The following is a 21,709-nucleotide window of genomic DNA, read 5'->3' as shown; positions in this document are numbered from 1 at the left end:
GACATCCTTGAATTTTTAACCTGACGTCAGAAGACGAAAGGTGACCGAGAAGGTGTTTTGTTTACCTGCCAAAAGTGAGACACGTCAGCACATTCGCTCAGAAACTGCATAGGGGTTGGTTGAAGGACAGAGATTGTTGGTCCATAAGCTGTATGCAAAGCAAACATGCTTGCGTGGTCCGTACAAGGTCTTAGCGGTGCTTGGGCCGTGTTGGGTAAGATGCAGACATCTGATTTCAAATATCGCAGAGGGTCCGTCCTTGTTGTCGCCGGGCATGATCTCGAATGCAAAGCCCCCGCTTACTTTGAGGCCGACACCTGCCTCCAAACATCCCGGGCGAAACATGTTGAGCGGCGTAGAATTGCATAGCGTAAAGCGATGCGTGAAAGGAAAAAGCGTTTGCAATTTGCACTAAGGTTCGTCATCCCAGAAATCTCGCTGATACGGGGAGCCTAAAGGGCTTTTGACGTGCGTGTTTTCCCGTCCCCTTTTATGTCGCCGCGCCAGAAAGAGAATGCAAAATGGCGTCGCTTCTCCTGATGGTGCTTGCTCGCCCGTGCAACTTAATCTCGGAGCAGGGAGGGTCTCTCTCTCTCTCTCTCTCTCTCTCTCTCTCTCTCTCTCTGTGACTGATTTTATCTCTGTTGTATCTTGCAGTACCGCCGAAAGCGCCCGTTATCTACGACACGAAGGGCAGAGCGCTAAACAACACCGTAGGGCCTCATAACGAAGGAGATGACGTCATCCTCAAGTGTCGCGTTGAAGGCGGTAAGTAGCTTTTGGATATGTAGCATGAGTGTAAGGTAAACCCAGAGCGTGCAAATTAACCCTTGCATTTTCACATGTTTGCAACCTCTGCTTCTTCCTTTTCAGGTCTGTGTGCAACGTAGTTGCCATATGTGTTACTAGGGATGATCGAAAAACAATACAAACCCTGCAAATTCTAGTAGGTATTCATTAGACTAATACAAACGGACTCTACTTCTAAACATAGTCCCTCCCCGGTTCAGGCACCGTATTTATCCCAGCGCTACACAAGGTTCATGATGCCTGTCTCATAGAACTCGGGGTCCTGTTGTCGGAGCCCAACCCTTTCTTCGTGCTTGACAACATCATCCGAGTGAAACTGGCGTCCTCCGAGATGCTTCTTCAAAGGAGCGAAGAGATGGTAATCGCTCGGAGCAAGCTCCGGGAAGTATGCTGGGTGATGGAGCACATGTAACCAAAACCCGCCAGGCCAGGACGTAAGGGGTGGTTTCCGACAATAGGACCCCGAGTTCTGAGACAGGCATCATGAATCTCGTGAAACGCTGGGATAAATGCGTGAACCGGGGAGGGACTATGTTGAGAAGTAATGTAGCGTATGAAATGTCCTTTCAGGTGAGTCTGTCTGTATTCGTCTAATACGATATCCCTCGTATATACGAGATATGACACGAAAAAGTACTGAAGTTATATTTCACAAATGGAAGCAGTTGCAGTAAATTGGTTGCTGTTGTGTTGAAGCACCATACCTCCCCTCCGTCTGCATGAAGTGAGGCCTCGCTCGACCTTAGCAGTTCCGAGTGAGGCGTTATTCCGTGTACACATGTAAGTTTGAAAGTGGAACAAAAAGAGTGCCGTGAAGAATTTTGTGCGGACATGTTACAACGCATCGAAAATGAATTAAACTTGTTGGAATCTGTAATCATCGTTCGACGAAACATGGATTTTTACCTATGATCCGGAGACTAAGCGCCAATCCATGCAGTGGAAGTGCCCTGGTTCCCCAAGACCAAAAAAAGCACGCATGTCACGCTCAAAACTTAAGGCAATGCTGCTTGTGTTCTTTGACATTCATGGAATTGTAATGTTTGAGTGGGTTCCTACTGGTGGTACAGTCAATCGGTACTACTACGTTGGGGTTTTGACCAGACTTCGCAAAAAAGTGACGAGAAATAGGGTTCAAATTTGATGGATTTTGCACCAGGACAACGCACCGGCCCATAAGGATCTGTCTGCACAAGCATGGAACATCCCACTTAGTCGCCGGATCTGGCGGCACCATGTGACTTTTTTTTCCCGAAACTAAAGTCTGACCTCAAGGGAACACGTCTTGAACAGTTGAATAAGTCAAGTCAAAAACGGCAGATCTTCTACGTGAACTCACAGAAAATGACTTCCAATATTGTTACCACTAGTCGCAGCAGTAAATGCAGAAGTGTGTGAATGCCGAAGGTAACTACTTCGAAGGTGATGGCCACAACAAGCGCTAATGCGGCAAGTATCAGAACTTTTGAATCCAGTACGGTCCTTTTTGTGTCACACCTCGTATGATGCCATTGTACTGGCGGATTTAGCGGGAGAGGCATGTGCCCATCCAAAACAAATGACTAAATATTACAAATGCAGTTATCAGATGACAAGTATCGCATATTCTGTTTAATGACTTCCCTATGCACATAAAAATTAGCCTCGTCACTGTGAAGGACTTTTCGTTCCAATGGAAGCGTCACACTGTAATTGTTCGAGACAACCATTCAAAATATTCAACTCTTTGGGGATGTCGCTGATTAAAATTACGTGCAATGTCACGTGAACTTATCTTCCTACACGTGAGTATGATCTCGATGCGTTAATGACACGTTGGACGCATTGCAATGCATTATTCTGACACCTCGAAAAGGAGAACATTGGTACAAGCATTCATTCATAACTTTTTAACTGGTTAAGATACGTCGAAAATAACTTTCGCTACTGCATTTCTCGTGAAATTCTAGCATGATTTGATATATTCAATATGGCGGATCTCGGCTTGACAATCACAACTATTCCCTCTAGCATTACATTACAGCGAACAAAAGCTGTTCGAGCAATCTTTCCCGGATCGTAAAATAATAACATTGATTCGGTCCTGGTATTAAGCGTATGGCTACAAGGCTTGGTCTTCACGGCCAGAAGAAGAGAAATCATAAGCAGTTGTATTGTGTGTGTGTAGTCTTACTGTATCATGGTTCAATGTACTTGAATGTTCCGGACATAAGTCCAGTTTCTATTAAATGTGTTAATTGTTCACCGTCTGGTTTTTATCTTGTGCAACTTAGTATTAACCTACATTATTATCTCCTTCACTCGAACCTATCAAACATGTTTAGCACAAATAAGTCGTCACCTAAAATCGAATCCGGAACTTTTTTGGTTACAAGGCAATAACGTTAACTGATGCATGCAAAGCGAGAGTATTTTACAAGGGTTGGATAAAAAGTAATGGCAACACTGCTGTCCCGTGAAAGGGGTGAGTCACAGCGCCACAAGCGTTTCGTGGTTGATAAAGGAATGTCAGACGAGAAAGTATAGTGAGTGGGAGCGATTGTATGTTATTCAGTCAAAAACAGCAGTGCTCTGAAGCAGAGGACGAGAGTGCAAGCGCCCAAACAATATGTTTAGCAAGAAGAACAACGTCTCTCAGGCAGACGGTCAACGCAGCCTACTTCTGCACCTTCTTGCAACACTACCTTCGCCTCGCATTAAGAAGGAAGCGACGGCACGGTGTCCCATCATCCTGCTTGACAATGCAAGGTGTCACACTGCGAACAATGTGACGTCGCTCCTGCATAACTGGTAGTGGGAGGTACTGGAACATCCGCCGTATTCACCGGTATGAGACCGTGTGATTACGACCGTTTTGTCAAAATGAAGGAACCACTGGGCGGGAAGCACTACGACACGCGCGAAGCCATCGTACGTGCTATAGGGCGGTCACTGCGTGACATCGACAGAGATGGACGCGCTGACGGTGTACGACGCCTTCCATACGTGTGACAGAAGGTCGTAGAGATGAGGGGCGATTACTTTGAAGGAATGTAACACGTGCTTCTCTGCCAATACAGTCAAGTACCAATTATACCAGCGTTGCCATTACTTTTTATCCAACCCTTGTATTTAAATTTTTTCCAATGCCGCAAGGTTTTCTTCCTTGCGAAATGTGTCACGAAATTCACTACGTCTCTAACTCTAGCCTACGTAAACCCGAAGTTTTATGGCTGCAGCAACACAAGCCTTCCATCTGTCCCTATCCTGGGCAAGATCAATCCAATCTTTTCCGTCCTTACCGATTTCTCTTAGGTCCATCTTAACGTTATCCCTCCATCTTCGTCTTGGCCTTCTAGGTGTCAAATAGAGAAACATGATTTTATCCTGTACATGCTTCATTACGCATGTGCAAACCATGTAATTCGTCAGTGTTGCCAATCTTCCAAATGGCATCTAACACTGACAATATCGCCCTAAGCGCTATTCTCTTGCCCCACTGTTGAGATGAATAGTTCGCAGATTTCAATCCGATCTATTAAGTAATTCTATCTTTGTCACACAATATAGTAGAGAGCATGAGCTTAGAAGTGCTTTGAGAAACTTGCATGTGACGACACTGTTGCCTGAAATATTTATGAGTTTCCCGCGCAAATTATTCTCAGTGGAACGTGGAGTTCCCTTTGATGATATACGAGCATCTAAATTGTTCCCCTCTTACATATAATGACCACACTTCCGTCTTATCACTAATGCACCATGGAATGGCATGTTCGTCTCATGTGTATAGCTTGTCATGTTGTGTTCCAGTAGTGAGAGGACATGTGCTGCCCATGATATGCATATGCAGATACAAGACTATTAACACAATAATGGTGTACTTGCGGGAAGGTTGACTTGTGAGTAGAGGTACTTAAATCTGCATTTAATGTGCATGATTTACTCATTCGATGTTGCTGATAACAGAAAACTATTTTTCCATTCGATTCTGCAACCTTTTCACCGTTTGTTTCATCGCTTGTCTCACGCAAAGGTGTAAATGTAATGAACACACGTGCCAAATGGGCAAAATGGGAAGGTAGGGTAAAAAGGGAAGATTACAAGTTATGAGTAGTCACAGAAAGTGCACCACCGCAAAGTACCAATCTTTAGCTGGGAGATGACTTTTGTTCGATATGAATCAGGGGTGGGGACGATTTACTTCTCCTGTGTTTGTCTCGTAGATTTTTTTTTTTCAGTTTATTTCTGACGGCTAATTAATTTAATTGCGTTTATTCCTTACGAAAAAATAATTTGTTTGCGTTTATTCTTTACGAACAATTAATTTAAGTGCGTTTATACTTTACGAACAATTAATTTAAGTGCGTTTATTCCTTACGAACAATTAATTTAATTGTGTTTATTCTTTACGAACAATTAATTTAAGTGCGTTTATTCATTACGAACAAATAATTTAAGTGCGTTTATTCCTTACGAACAATTAATTTAATTGCGTTTATTTTTACGAACAATTAATTTAATTTAGTTTATTCCTCACAAACAATTAATTTAATTGCCTTTATACTTTACGAATAATTAATTTTCATAGCCTTCATTCCTTACGGATATTTCATTCATATCGCGTTTACACCTCGTGAATAATTCATGTTCTCGCCCTTATTTCAGAGAACATGGATAATTTATTTTTGATGCGTTTATTCCTTCCTGATAATTTTTATTATCTTGCATTCAATAACTCAGCTTTAATTATTATTTTTTCCTTTATTAGTTACTTATAATTATTTTTTCTTGCGTTCATTCCTCACGAGTAATTATTTTTTCTTGCGTTCATTCCTCACGAGTAATTAATTTAATTGCGTTTATTCCTCACGAGTAATTAATTTAATTGCGTTTATTCCTCACGAGTAATTAATTTAATTGCGTTTATTCCTCACGAGTAATTAATTTAATTGCGTTTATTCCTCACGAGTAATTAATTTAATTGCGTTTATTAGTCACGAGTAATTAATTTAATTGCGTTTCTTCCTCACGAATAATTAAATAGTGTTCATTCCTTACTGGTAATTAATTTTCTTGCGTTCATTTCTTACTGATAATTCACTTTTTCCTATTTGTTTAAGTAAAGGAATAGTTTCGAATTTGGTAGTTTTTTTCCCTCTCGAAGAAATTTGCATGGGGCGTCCGAGATAATTTCTGTACTCGTTCTGTAGTAGAAGACCGCCCAGGGGTCGGTATTGAAGGAGGAACAATGCAAGATTCCATGTTTCCCGTCGCCTCGGTTGCTCTTTAATTATCTAATTAAGAAATTAACCCAGTTCCTGGAATCGCTGAACACACAGGCACCTTCACGCTGCTCTCCCTTGTATTGACAGCGCCGTCGGTTGCCCGCTTTTTCAGTCGGGAACAATGGACGCTAATGGACGATCGAAACAAGGAAGGGAACCGACGAAGAACGGGATGATCTGGGAGGAGAAAGAGACGACAACGGTTCCTGAAAGTTTTTGTTTCGGGTACGAGGGTTGGCTGAAAAGTAGTGGCGGCAGAGGCAAGCGGGATGCAGAATTACAAAAGATTTGAGGTTCTGTGTTTACCTTCTCTTCTTTCGTTTCTTTGCTGAAAATGTTCTTATTTCCCTGAGCCGATCTTTGTGGTGGAGTGGTTTTCACAAGCGCTACGACTACAGGGGTCGCGGGTTCGAATCCTGGCCTGATGATGGGTGTTCTTTGTTAGTGTCCCTTAATCAACTTCATCATATTGTCACTCATCGCTATACCCTGTCTCAGCTAACTATGGAGCAAGGCCGCGTATAGCGATAGAGAAGAGAAGGAAATCGAGTAGCAAGAGCGAAGCAGTACACGCTGTCCCTTTCCCCACTCCACGCAATTCCGCTGCTCGTACGTGTTCATTGGTGGAGCCGCCTCGCGTCACTACTTGCGCAGACACTTGTTTCGTTTGCCTGCTCCACAGTTAGCTGGGACAGAGTATATTTTCGCATTTAGGCAAGAGTGGAAGATAACCTAATACATTTATCTGCGGTAAAACAAACCAATTGTAGTACAATATTTCCTTTCTCTTTAATTATGCTTTACGTGCGTCATGCTCCAATTCTAATCACTAGGGCTTGGAAGTTGAAGACCTATTAATTCCCAAAAAATCTATAAAAAGACCTAACAATATAAAAAAAGACCTAAAAACGAAAAAAGGACGTATAAATGTGATCCAAATTAATTAATAACTTCAGTTTTAACCTCCCCACCTCCTCTGTGCGGCACCTTGAGATCTTTGCAGGCGTGTGCTGTCTGAAAGCTTCAAAACAAGAGAAAGTTGCCACTCACAGCGCGACCTTCCAGACAAGTTACGGTTAAAGGATCTTGTACCGTACCTGCTTCAGTCGTTCAAAAATGTTTTTCTCTCGTTTCAGGGATCGGTTCAAATATGTTTTTATTTTTCTTTTTTAAAATTTCTTTACTACAGAAAGGATGTTTAAGAGGTGATGAACTGATGATGATTCGAATTGGGAATCGGCAGTAAAAACGTAGTTGAAAGAAGGTGAAGTTGCAAAAAAATCCGTTAAGACCTAAAAAAGGCTAAAAAAGGACCAGTAAGCAGTGATGTGCCGTAGACTATAAGTTTCCGTCTACATGCGTTGTCTGTATGTCTACGCGTAGATTACATTGGGTTGTAGTATACATAGACTACGTAGACAATCTAAAGTGCATTAAAATTAATTTTCAAGTGTTTCATGAAAATAAAGTAACATTTTCAACTATATTGGTTCCTAACGAACTGAAAAGAATCCTATTTACAACAAAATTTCTCTTCTCTTCTATTATCAACTAAGGAAGAAAATAAATAGTACGCAAGAAAAACAACAGATGGCAGTCGTGAGGCAAGCGTGGAATTTTCTCCATAAAACACTAGAATATTTCCTATATTAGGTTTCTTCCTAGATGAGAAATTGTTCGAATTTGTAAGAATGAGTATGAAAAGTTCTCCTCGCAGATCAGCAACTGATATGCAGTAAATTTTATTTTAATTCCACGGCGCCCTTTGCTAAGCCATCACCTTTCGCCAAGTTGTTTACATAGATTACGTCATCTACGTGTATAAAATAGTCTACGTGTAGAATGTAGACTATCCTTCTTTACGCGTAGACGCACATCACTGCCAATAAGCCGAAAAAGGACAAATAAAACCCACCTTTTTCTGGCCTACAATGACCCAAAATGAACATGTATTATGTTGGGCCTCGTCTTCGGACACTAGGAAAAAGAAGGAGTTTTCCTCTACTTCCGAGACCTAATAATCACTATTTTCCATAATTCCTTTACTCTTTTTCAGTACAACTTGTCTTCTTTCCGTACTTGATCAAACTTATGAAGTTTGCTTTCTCGATTGATGTAATATTCCTTCTTGTTGTTTGCTGTTTTTCGCCTCATTTAACTGTTTCTTCTGATTGTCCATATTGTGTCCCTTCCCTTATTTAACATTTTGATTAATCAATGTCGATAGGTTTTCACACACGCCAATCTTCTTGGCGTTTATTTCTCGCTGGTCATTGATTTCTCAATTTGTTTTACTATAGTTATTTATTTATTTCACCTACATTCCTTGTATTATTTCTACCCTTCTTCCGTACTGATAATTCAGTTGTCTTATACGTATGTACTTCATACATACATTCATTTTCTTGTATTTATTATTTCGCTGCATTTAATTACATTTTTCTCGTTTATTGCTTACAAATGAATCGTTTTTCCTGAGCTTTTCCCCCCAAGAATTTTCTTCCTGCTTTTATTCATTACTTTATTAATTATTCACAGAACTCTGTCGACCTGTCTTCCACTTAATGCATACTGCATTCTTGCACACTAACGAATCCCTGACGCGTATATTCAAAGTCAATATAATTCTCTGTGGGGTTTGGGTTCTGTCCATGTGTGCTTGTGATTGATTTTTATTGTTTTCATCATCATCATCTTCGCAATCAACCAGAAGTGGCATAATAACGACGCTAAATAGAAAAATATCAAAATTTTATTCCTTATGCAAAATGTGTACTTTTGTATTTTTCTCTTATTTACAATTTGTGATTTTGCGTTTGTTCCTTCGGGACAGTGTGTACTTTTGTGTTTATTCCTTACGGACAGTTTGTGATTTTGCGTTTGTTCCTTCGGGACAGTGTGTACTTTTGTGTTTATTCCTTACGGACAGCTTGTGATTTTGCGTTTATTCTTTCGGGACAGTGTACTTTTGTGTTTATTCCTTACGGACAGTTTGTGATTTTGCGTTTGTTCCTCCGGGACAGTGTATACTTTTACGTTTATTCCTTACGGACAATTTTGTTCCTTATGCAAAATGTGTACTTTTGTATTTTTTTCTCATTTACAATTTGTGCTTTTGCGTTTATTCCTTCGGGACAGTGTGTACTTTTGTGTTTATTCCTTACGGACAGTTTGTGACTTTGCGTTTGTTCCTTCGGGACAATGTGTACTTTTGTGTTTATTCCTTACGGACAGTTTGTACTTTTACGTTTGTTCCTCCGGGACAGTGTGTACTTTTGTGTTTATTCCTTACGGACAATTTGAACTCTTATGTTTATTCCTTACGGACAATTTATATTTTCTTATTTTATTCTTTACGGACAGTTATTTTTTTATTCGCTTACTTCCTAGTGTTAACTTTGTTTCCGTCTTTATTTCTGCGATTGTGTCTTTAAGAGTTTATTCAATCTCTCTCTCTCTCTTAATTCTTTGTGCTAATTCTAGTGGCGGCTTTTGCTGTTAACACATCTCACTCTCGCTCAGATGTTCTAGATGGGACAAGCCTCAACCCTTTCCTCCCGGACAGGACAAAAGGTGAAAATTCCTGCCCCCACGAAGCGAGTCTCCCCACTAAACCTCCCAGAGGGGACGCTTTAATTTGGCAAACATCGTGACAACGACCCAGCGTCGTGCATCAACAACATTAAAATGGCATTTCACTCTGGAAATGTTACTCCGCGCCTGTCGCCGGTTGGGGGATGGGGGAGGGAGGAGGCGTTGCGACCGCACGCTCGGTCCTCTACACAGGTCTCCAAAAGAAAGGATGCTGCAACGCTGGACCACGCTTCTGCAATTTTCTCCAGGCCGGGAACATTTAAATTATCGGTGCTTGCCTGAGCGTGCGGGACACAGGAGGGGGCGTTATCTGTATTTTCTCTCTGCTCAGGATCTAGTGCGACTGCATTCACGGTGAAGTCTGAATTAAAAGATTCTTTTGAGGAGGCCGCGTGCTGCTTCGGAAACGTCCACGAGCGCAGAGATGAAACGCAGCATCCGGTAAAGTGGCATTTTAGCGCGTTTCAATTCATAACGATGTCCAGGAGATGAAAAAGATTAGGTCTGGTACGGGAAAGTTCTCCTTCGAATTTTGAGGATATTTTTCTCTGTAAAAATTCCGTGCTCTTATAGCAACAACAAAAGTTTCTAGAGCTCAGAAACATTTTATTTATGTATTAATGTCTCATTTTTAATGGCGGAGTTAAGGCTGAAAATTAAATTATACATTAATACTAGGGCTGGAGCATAGATCATGGCAAGTATATTTTTACTCAAAATTAAATGGTGGTAGCACAATGATCGTATGTCCATGAGAACGTGGCACATGTAGTACGGTATACGCCAAAATATACAGTACTGAAACTCGCGCATCTCGAACACGTGGTTGCGTTTGTCGACGGGGCATAGCTCCAGCTGCACGTGTTCGTAGTAGTGAAAAGGAAGTTGTGTTGTGCAGTTGTTGTTGGAAATGGGTCTCTCGACGGAGGAAAAAGTATTCATAGTTGAGCATTATTTCCGCTCATACGGAAGCGGTCGTGAAGGTGGACCGAGTTTGAAAAAGGTGACTGGTCTATATGCAACCCAAATGAATATCGTTCACTCCACATGCCCTAACCTAACCTTAGGTTTCCTGACAGTTATGCAACCCAAAAGGAACGATTGTTATTTGGGTTGCATATAGATCAGTCACTATATTGTAACATGTCTTATACTTTTGTTCATCTTTTCATTTCAGTACTGTATATTTTGGCGCATACTGTATGTGACACGTCACTAGATGGCAGTGTGATGAACAGCAGAGGGCGGGCACTGGTAACTCTTTGTTGAGTCAACCGCCTTCGCTCGGAGTGAGCAGCGTTTGCGTATCAAAAATAGCCGTTCTTTGGGAGAGAAATTCCAGAGAATGCCACAGGGATCTGGAGGAAACTGTGGAGAATAGTCTTTAGTGTTCTACCGTAGTATACGCCTCTTTAGTTCCTGAAAAGTTAATGTATGCTTTCTGACTTCCAAACTCTTGTGGCACGAGCAGTGGCGGCGATTAGGGTGGTAAGAGGGCAGTTGCCCCCACTTTTTCGCCACTTTTGACACTTATCTACAAAGAGAAATATACTGTCTTTGACCCCCGTCCCCAGTTTTCGCATCTTGCGCCCCCGGTTTTGGAACCCAATCGCCGCCACTGGCATGAAGCTATCTTTAAGGATATTTTGCTCGCTTCTCTGCCGTACATCTGGTACATCTGATCTGCATTGTCGATATATTCCACAGTACCATACACTGACCCCTTTTCTTTTGTATATTTCGGATATTTTCCTGCCGGTGCCACACGAAAAAAAAATAGTTGCCATGACTTACACCCCAACCCTCGTATATTTTAAACAAAGTACATACTTATAGCTACCGGTTGTAAAACTGTTTTTTCATGTTACATTTAGATTTTATGAAAATTACTCAGTTCTACCGTCATTACATCGTAACGATCTATGAAATAATTAGAAATATCAATATAATGAACCTCCAAATCCCAGTTATTCAGCCATCACTTTCCAGACAGGAACTTAACAATCAGGAATGCAGCGTCAGACATTACCTAAGCTCTTCCTGGTCACCAACGGCGTAAACAGGTGAAACCAGGAAGATAATACAGGTAACTAACTGACTCTGCATTTTTAGTAAAATCGATCAGAATAAATATCTGGGAGGAGAGAGGTCATTAGTCAGTTTTGGAGCGAACATTGAGAAGGGCACAACGAGGATTTGAGCGAGGAAACTTTTGGGGAGTTTCAAGTCAAACTCTCGCCGTACCGTACAGTCACGATCATAATTAGTCACTGTGGGAAGTCCATCTCCAGGAAGAGACAGATATACTTTTCCATTTACCATGTTGATCCAGTCTTAGGGTGTATAAAACTCAGGTGTTGTGTTTTGCCATTCATACATGTGTAGTTATTACCTCTCGCACCTTACCATCAAGCTTACCATGAATAGCGAGTTGCTACACCAACCCAGTTCGATCCCCCATACCGAAGGGGTATGTCACGTGGTGGAGATGTGGGGGTATGTCACGACATTATTGCCAGGATTCGTAAGTCAAATCTCACGTTGAGCTCCGTAAGTATTTTTAAATGAAAAAGAAACTGAATATTAAGCATAATGAGAGTGAACCTTTAAATCCAGCATACTATGAAAATTTCCAATGATTATTTCCTGGAAAAAAGGCACTGAATGTAAATGCAAAAAGTAATAACAACGAAGTCAAGACGGAGACTTCGGATCCTTTTATGCGCCAGACAATCACCGCGGTGGAGTGGTTAGCACAGCGCGATACGACCCCAGGGGTTCCGGATTCAAATCCCGGGTATGAGTGTTCTTTGTGAGTGTCCTTTCATCAATTTCATCCTGTCATCACTTATCCTCATCGTCGCGATTATCCAAAAGTGGTAAAAAGGCGACGCAAAATTGCCAAAATCATATCAGTAGGGTAGTTTGTTGGAGAGAAGAAAATGTTACCTTAATGGTAAGAGCTCTTCGGTGTAGAGGTGGAGAAAATATGAAATTGGTTCGGATTGATGTGGAAGTGAATATGTTATGAATTATCCTGAATTCGAACCTTGGATTCAAACCCATTGTTACGCCACAGAAACCAGTTTCGATTAATACTACGCAAACTTAATTAGTTCAATACAAACGCATATTCTGTGCGCGTGTGCACACATGAGGCCGTTGCGAGTACACCATGTGTGTCGACGAGCACAAGTTGGCTTTGCGTTTCCCAAGAGCAGTGCTTCACGAGATCAGCTTGGTTCTCTGCCAGCTTAGGCCAGCTTCAGTTCCCATGTAGTTACCAGATCATCCGCTAGGGTGCAACACCTGCTCAACACGTAATTATATCACGTTGGTAGCAGACCCTTGTTCTCTTAATCGTGCGAAGATTTTAACAAAATGAATCATGTTCTCGAAGCTAATATCCACAAATAAACACATGCATGTAAATTGATATGGTGTACGAGGTGATATCAAAGAGTTCGTGGAATGGTCCTCGCACAAGATGAGATGTGGCAAACGTGCAGAGTAGCTTTGAAGAGAAAGGTTACCAAGTATGGCGGAAAGTTGCAACTTCAGGTCCCTTGCGGAGAAACACACCTCATTCACGCCGCAGCCGCCTCATTTACCAGATCTGGTTAAAAGTAAAAGAAGGAAGAAAAAGATAAAGGGAAAGAAAGAAGATAAAGAAATAAAGGAAGAAAGAGGATTGAGGAAGAAAGAGAAAGAAAAATTGTTGAAGAAAGAGAAAGAAAGAAGACAAAGGAAGAAGTGAAAACGAAGATAGAGGAAGAAAGAAAAAGAAAGAAGACAAGGGAAGAAGAGGAAAGCGAAGATAGAGAAAGAAAAATAGGGGAAGAAAGAGAAAGACAGAAGACAAAGGAAGAAGAGGAAACTGATAGAGAAAGAAAGATAAAGAAAAATAGGGGAAGAAAAAGAAAACAGGAAGTAAAGATGAAAGATAAAGAAATAGAAGAAGAGTGAACTAGAAAGAAGTAATGATGAAAAATAAAGAAATAGAAAAAATAGAGGACGAAGAAAGGAAACGATCTAGTGTGTAAAAATTCTGGGTTTCAATCCAACATCAAGCATAGGTGTTCATTTGCCTTGTCTTTCTCTTCCATCTAATTATCACTAATCCCCTGCACGTTGATAATATAATAAAAAATAATGTAAATACAGCAACATGAGAAGGCACAGAATGCTCAACGGTAGAAAATTTACAGTTTAAGGATGAATAATTGAATTTAAATTTAAAATTTTGGGTGCGTCAGCACTTAGGCTATTTTGCACCCGTCACTTTATACGGGGTCCAGCCCTTTACCATAACTATAATAGCATAATTTCAGTGTCGTGGTACTAAAATATTCTGACTTTCGATAAAAGCAGAGGCTGCAAAGGGGCACTCAGCACACATAAGGACAAGAGACAGGACAACACACATACTTATACGGGCCATAGTGCCAGTCGCCAAATGAGGTCGACAATTGGGTGTGTACTACGTGGAAGTGAGGTCGACAATTGGGTGTACTACGTGGAAGTGAGATTGACTATTGGGTGTACTATGTGGAAGTGAGGTCGACAATTGGGTGTATACGTGGAGGTGAAGTTGACAATTGGGTGTACTACGTGGAAGTGAGGTCGACAATTGGGTCTACTACGTGGAAGTGAGGTTGACTATTGGGTGTACTATGTGGAAGTGAGGTTGGCAATTGGGTGTACTACGTGGAAGTGAGGTTGACAATTGGGTGTACTAAGTAGGACTGAGGTTGACAATTGGGTGTACTACGTGGGAGTGAGGTTGACAATTGGGTGTAGTACGTGGGAGTTATGTTGGCAATTGGGTGTGCTACGTGGAAGTGAGGATGACAATTGGGTGTGCTACGTGGAAGTGAGGTCGACAATTGGGTGTACTAAGTGGGAGTGAGGTCGACAATTGGGTGTACTACGTGGAAGTGAGATTGACTATTGGGTGTACTATGTGGAAGTGAGGTTGACAATTGGGTGTACTATGTGGAAGTGAGGTTGACATTTGCGTGTACTACGTGGAAGTGAGTTTGACAATTGGGTGTGCTACGTGGGAGTTATGTTGGCAATTGGGTGTGCTACGTGGAAGTGAGGATGACAATTGGGTGTGCTACGTGGAAGTGAGGTCGACAATTGGGTGTCCTACGTGGAAGTGAGGTTGACAATTGGGTGTACTATGTGGAAGTGAGGTTGACATTTGCGTGTACTACGTGGAAACACCCTTACACCCCTAAGGATGGATAAGAGCAACAAAATTTTTACCACGCCGGGAATCGAACCGGAAACCTACTGACTACAAACCGACCAAACGTACGTACAATTCAAACTTTTCTGCCTGCGTGGCAAGAACATGCACTGCGCTTGCAAACCAGATCAATACAGCGGTAGAAAGAAAGGAAGGAGGGGTAAAATGGAACGTGAAAATTGAACAAGTTTCATTTAGCGTACACCTTTCTCGAATGGTATTTAACGTGGGGACGTGCTTCGTTCCCTGTTATTCCCGCGGGAGCAACGAATGCATCCCGGGGGCGCGTAAGCATCGGAAGCGAGTCACGTTACGTGGCCGGGTTCTGAAGCTGCACTATGGCTGTGACGAACCGGCTTACAAACAGGGGGAACAAGAAAAAGGGCCCCGTTAATGGAAGAAATCTCGATCCCAGCGCTCACGTACTGGGAAGTAATTATACTCATGTGGAGGACAAATCTGTATTTTGCCTTTTCGTTCCAACACCCTCTACGAGTATTTTTCTCTGCTCGGATGTTTGGGAACTAAATAACGATGTCCTCAGTGGCGTATTTACGATTTCATTTCTGGGGGTGTCTTTATAACATTTCTGTGGGATGTCCACTGTGAGGGTGCCGATGGAATGATAAGAGTCACTCCCAGCGACATAAAAACATCAGTTAATCATATTTTACCATGTATATTTGGGTACAGTACAGGGTGATTGCAAAAATCATGTTATATGGCCACCATGGTCGCCAGACCTTACACCCCTAGATTTTTTTTACTTGTGGGGACACGTAAGGCCATCGTGTACACTGAGCCTTGTTCGCCTCAAAGAAAGGATCACAGGCTCAGTCTCCCAAATCGTCCCCCACCACAGTAGCAGACGTTATGGAACTGGTAGCGTCTAAGTGAAGCTTGCATTCGAGCAGATGGTACGAATGTTGAACACGTACTGTAACTGAAACCTTTACATACCATACCTTCTTCCTCCACACTGAGTGCTTATTGGCGCTTCTTACGGACACGAACATGACATACAGACCTATGTGGAGGAATTAATCATCGCGCTGCGACGCCAGGGGTGCCGGGTTCGAATCTTAGCCTGGGCATGGGTGTTCTTTGTGAGTGCCCTTTCAGCAACCTCATATCGCCACTCATCATAATCGTCGCGATTAGCCAAAAATGGAAGAAAAACTATGCTAAATAACAAAAATCAAATCAAATAACGAATATATATATATATATATATCTGCTTTACAAGACGATTACAGTTGACGAATATGAATTGTGGATCGCATTTTTACATGAATTCGTAACGTTCCGTAGTATCTTTTAATTATTTTGGACAACGAACTCCAACTTTCAGTCATTTCAACCAACGTTTTCCAATCAGCAAATATTCAGAAACATCACAGGAATGCAGTGTCAGACAGCACTGAAGCTCTTCCTGGTCATCAGCGGTATAAACATGTAAACAGGCGAAATCCAGGGAGAGGCTACAGTCCTGACTGTGCATTTGTTTATTAAATTGAATTGCAATAAATGTCTGGGAGGCAGAGAGTTCTGGGTCAGTTCTAATTCAGAGATTGAGGAGCAAGTTACGATTGAATAGAGAAAGATGAGGAGGTTCTAGGGAGAGCGTGTTAACGCTAGTCGCAAGTCAGACTCTACGTACAGTCACAGGCATAACCTCTCACGGCAGATCTTCAGTTGCAGTACAGAGACTGGTATATCCTTATATTAACCATGCTGATCCAGTCTTTAGGGGTGTGAAACTCAAGTGTCATGTGTTCCCATTCAAGTGTGTAAATTTAGTACCTCTAGCGCCTTATCACCAAGCTCACCAGGAGCAGAGAGTGCTTTACCATTAAGGATGAATGATGATTAATGAGTTACATTCCCAAAAGATCCCCCTATACCTAAGGGTATGAGACGAATTCATGTTTGATTTATGCATTTTGAGGTAGGGGGCAATATTAATGTTAACTATAATTGAATGATTGATTGATTGAGTTGGTGTTTGAAGTCCACTTTATGCACATTAAGACTAATCGGGACTGGACTTGCAGTTTAAAGTGGAATCCGAACCACTTTTGTGCCTTTACCGGGAATCGAACCCGGGAATTGAACAATATCCACATACTTTCAGTACAAAAGACATGCTTTAAAAAATAAGTTCTCTGAAAGAATGCCCGCTTCAAAATTTAATGTTTGCCATCATTTCTTGGCGTAAAATTAATATTTTTATAGCTGACCTCCGTGGCAGAGTGGTTAGAACATGGCGCTTCGAGTCCAGAGATCCAGGGGGTCGAATTCCGGCATGCACATGGGTGTTATTTGTGAGTGACCCTTGATCAATTTCATCGCATCCTCATCGTCGCGATTAACCTAATGTGGAAGAAAAGCAAGGCGGAATAACAAATCCAAATAATGTTTCGATAGCATGAATATCCGAAAGTAAAATCCACCACATTTGCGGAGTTTGAAGTATGCATACAAATTTGCAATGTCAAAATAAAAATTCCCCTCGGCCCACAACGAAATTATATTGTAAATACGTCACTGCTTCTTGCAGAGGAATAGGAAAACGTGTGGCGGTAACCACTGGCGGGAGATACCGGCTGAGCCCCCGAATCACTGTAACCAAATTTGTCTTTAACAAGATGTGGCTTCGTCCATCGTGTCGAAGTCTGTTTTTGCGAGGTGAGCGGGCGACGGACGATTCCAGTGGAAATTGCATTCCGCGGCTGAAAAAGTAATGAAAGTTCCCAGGAACAGGGAACGGGACTTCCTCATCGGTAGTAAACCTCCGCCGCTGCCATAAAAGAGCGAAGATGTGGGGGATGGACCGTAATGTTAATTGGGCACTGTTCTGTGGGCGTGGCCACGGATTGGAGCACATCTTTGTCGCCACCGTTTCCGAGTTGTCATTCATTCCTGCCACTACTGCGAAAATAGTAACAATGTTGGTATATTTCAAGTTCTCTTTAGGAACGAAAGCATTTTCCTTAACATTTGCGCCATGACCAAAATGCTACCTTTTAAAGTGAAAAAAAAAACGTATAGAATTTCAGATTGTATGGCACATTTCATGGCATTTCTCAAGGATAAAATCAGTCCCATTTCCGTAGCAAAACCAATCAGAAGTAAGTGAGATGTAAACATTGCCTCTATATTGTGTTTGCATTTTGTAACTTTGTATACCAAACCTACAACCGTTTGTATTCTCTATGTTCTGTATCTTTTTCTTTGTATTTTGTAGTTTCGTAATTCTGTAATTTTTTAAAATGTATATATATTCTTTATTATAAATGTTTTGAATATGATCCTTTATATTATTAATTGGAACAATATCTTCTGTTAAGGATCTTTGCTAAATAAATAAATACATTTTTGAAGAACGTTCCATATAAAGAGGTTTTAGGTACAAAGCAATGACGCTGCTTCAATACATACGTTATAGCGTATATAGTACACGCATGGGAAAATACATTATGTGTTTCTAAAGCGGGCCTAATCCTGATTTGCTCGCCTCGTTCAAGGTGTTGCTGTACTGTGATTCGAACCATAGACCTCTCGCTTTCAAGGATCATCGTGAAACGGGCAATCTTAAATAAGTGCAGGCTTCAGAAAGACCCACGATGCTGATTGTTTGTTTTCTACTTAGCGTCGCTTTTCTTCCACTTCTGGTTTATCGCGACGATGAGGATGAGTGATGATATGATGAAATCTATGAAAGGACTCACAAAAAGAACACCCAGGCCAGGATTCAAACTCGGGTCCCCTGCGGTGGTAGCGCACTGTGCTAACACTCGGCCACGAACGTCGTCTAAAGTTGCAATGTGTAAGACCGCATCGCATATTACCTACGGATAGTAAGGGGGGGCAGCGTTTGGCGGCATACGCTCGGTCTCGAGAACCTCTGGAAGAAGGTCGCGCGTATAGCGGTAGAGAAGGGGAGAAAACGAGTGTGTGGGGCAAAGCAGTGCGCGCTGTTGCGTTTTCTCATGCTTTCTCGAGTCACTTCTTGCGCAGAGGACTGTTTTCGTTCGCTTGCTCCAGAGATTCCCGAGACAGAGCGTAGATCCTTGTAAGAGAGTTGTCATTGTCTTCTCCACAAATAGCTGTACCGTGACACGCAAAAGAGAGTTAGAGCAATTGAAACTTACATAGTCAGACCGTGACGAGGAGACAATTTACTAGACGCAATAATTGCATAACATGTAAGGATCTTCTACCTGATGGCTAAAGATGACGTCAAAGGAAGTATATTTTCTCGTGTTGTCTCCAAGAGGAAGGACTATATTGATATATTTTTTGTCCTTAATGCTCAAACCTGAGATTGTTTGCTCAAGGCCATTTTGACTCTTATGAAAATTCACTTCCGCCCTCGGATGTTTCCACCTCGTTTCATATTTCCTATTTTACTTCCCGTCTTCTGTTTACTTTCCCTTCGTATTTGCGGAAATTAGGCCGTGGTTCTATGTTACGTTATGGTATTCTTTACGTCTTCTGCTGAAGTTCTCGTTCCTATGTAGTCTTTACAATTTTTGTTGTTAATCTATGTTCTCTATCCTGGGCCTACTATTATGGTTTTCCCTTCTTCCTTCAGTTGATTTATTATTCCTTAATTTTTTGTTATCAGTTCACTTTATACACAGAAAGGCTAATCGGGACTAGACCTATAGTTTAAGGTGGGATGCGAACCACCACTATGTGTCTCCACTTGGCATCGAACCCTAGACCCTTTGATTACCACTGCGCCATCTGGCAGGTTCATTATTCCTTTTTGTCTAAGGGAATGTCCTACCACCATGTATCTTCATTGGACAGTGTGGCTGCTCTTGGTATATTAATTTTATTCTACAATAGTACTAAAACTATATATATATCCTTGCGCGGTATGCAATTAGCCTGTTACTTATGTAATGCGTGTTTGCTGCTTACAGTGCAACTCCAAACCACTTTGGTTGTTGAGTTACAGTATTTAGCTTATTCTTAAATTTATTAGGATTGGGGAGGGAGGTAATGGTGGGGGGAGTTCATTAGACCTACATGGTTTTGCCGCTGGAAGTATGGAAGTGGAAATTTCCAGTGAATGTTTGAAGATCTCAAGTTTCCATTGTTCCATAATGGTGTACCCTTCTGGTTTTTAGTTTTGCAAATAATCACAACACATTACGTTAATACCTAGGTTATCACAGTATACAGTTTTTCACATGATATTGGTACAAAGTCAGTTGAAACTACGAATCTTGTTCCTCGAATTACACTCCTTGAACGACCAAGACGCTGGTAAAGTATCGCCTGGTAACGGTAAATAAAATTCAACAGATATTTCCCGATACCGGTTGATTTGTTAAGTCCACTTTATGTACAAATAGGCTAATCGAGACTGGGCCTGCAGTTTAAAGTTGTATCCGAACCACTGTGCGTGTGCCTCCATGAGGTATCAATCCGGTATCCCTTGATTACAAGGCAACGACTTTACCACTACGACATCCTCAGCCCTAAATAACACACATCCCAAAACTGCCTATATTTTATATAGTATTTCCCTGATTACAAACTTTTATTGGTAACGAACTATGGTAGATACAGATATGCGGTTTATTGGAAATGGTAGCTTAACGCATAATGTTTTGTTATCAGTACACTTCAGTACACTTCGACATGTTCTCCCTTTGTTGCCCTTAGAACGTCTAGGCGATACTCAATTTCTCTCCATGTCTTTGCCAACATCTCTTCCGTCACCGTCTCTATAGCATCCTGTATTCGTGTCTGAAGAGTTTGCATATCAGGAACTGGTGAACTAAACTCTGTGTCCTTAACCTAACCCCATAAAAAAGTCAAGAGGGGTTATGTCCGGCGAAAGCGGTGGCCATGATATGGGACCGTCTCTACCGATCCATCTGTCTGGAAAGGTGTCATGCAAGAACTGGCGAACAGTTAACTCCCAGTGTGGCGGTGCACCATCTTGTTGAAACACTACCCATCGTTGATATTCGCACGGTATCAACAGTTTCGTCACTCACTGCAGGTCTTCTACTTCTTGAATTATCACCAACAGTACCAGCATCTTTAAACTTTACGTACCATCCTTGATGCTCTTCACATCTGGCGTATCTCGACCATAGACCTGTTTGAACTCTCGCTGAACTGTAACAGGTGACCGTGTTTCATGGAACCACAAAACACATTGCGCTTTCTCCTGCATAGACGTCATTGTGAGAGCAGCACTTCTACATTACGCTACCTGAAACACAAGAGCAGAAGAAATCAGACAAGAGAATACGAATCATACAAAACATAGGAATGGAAAAAAAACTTGATGTATTGCACTACTTATTGCCATAGGTTTCATTTGCCTATCTACCGTGCAAGTTGAGATATAAATATTCATAATGAGGGAAATACTTTATGCTCACCCTGTATTTCTTTTTTACATACAAGTCAGATTATGGTAAAAATCAAGCGTCATTATATGGAACAAAGTTTACTTTCAGTATAGGGTCCAAGTTTCAGGAATTTCAGCATGTTTTTTCAGTGAATCCCTAACAAAGGCAAATTTCTCCTGCCTGAACGAGTTGAACACAGCGAGTGCAAATCCAGTCTCCTCATTGGCTAACAAAAGCCGAGAACGTGTGGGTTGTCCACGTTAATTTCCTCGTCTCTCTCAACGCCGTGGAAGTCTGAAACGACAATGCCTCTCGCACGACGCGGCAACACTGACTAAACTTAACGTGGTCCAAGTTCCGTGACCTGGCTGTCTCCATTCATTTGGCCTCGGACATCGGCAACC

At 41.6% G+C, this 21,709-nt stretch overlaps 1 protein-coding gene across 1 annotated transcript in view; it reads left to right on the top strand.

Annotated features, from left to right (window-relative positions):
- Positions 1-21,709, top strand: part of LOC146000150 (adhesion molecule nephrin-like) — a 371,365-nt gene that overhangs the window by 197,764 nt on the left and 151,892 nt on the right. Inside the window, exon 4 of the mRNA XM_083137491.1 lies at positions 658-768. Coding sequence (XP_082993617.1) covers positions 658-768 — 111 coding nt within the window. The remainder of the gene's footprint in view (positions 1-657; positions 769-21,709) is intronic.

The sequence above is a fragment of the Lepisma saccharinum genome, chromosome 16 (assembly GCF_977018435.1).
Source record: "Lepisma saccharinum chromosome 16, izLepSacc3.1, whole genome shotgun sequence".
In the NCBI taxonomy this organism is placed as follows: domain Eukaryota; kingdom Metazoa; phylum Arthropoda; class Insecta; order Zygentoma; family Lepismatidae; genus Lepisma; species Lepisma saccharinum.
This window is presented reverse-complemented; position numbering and strand designations above follow the sequence as displayed.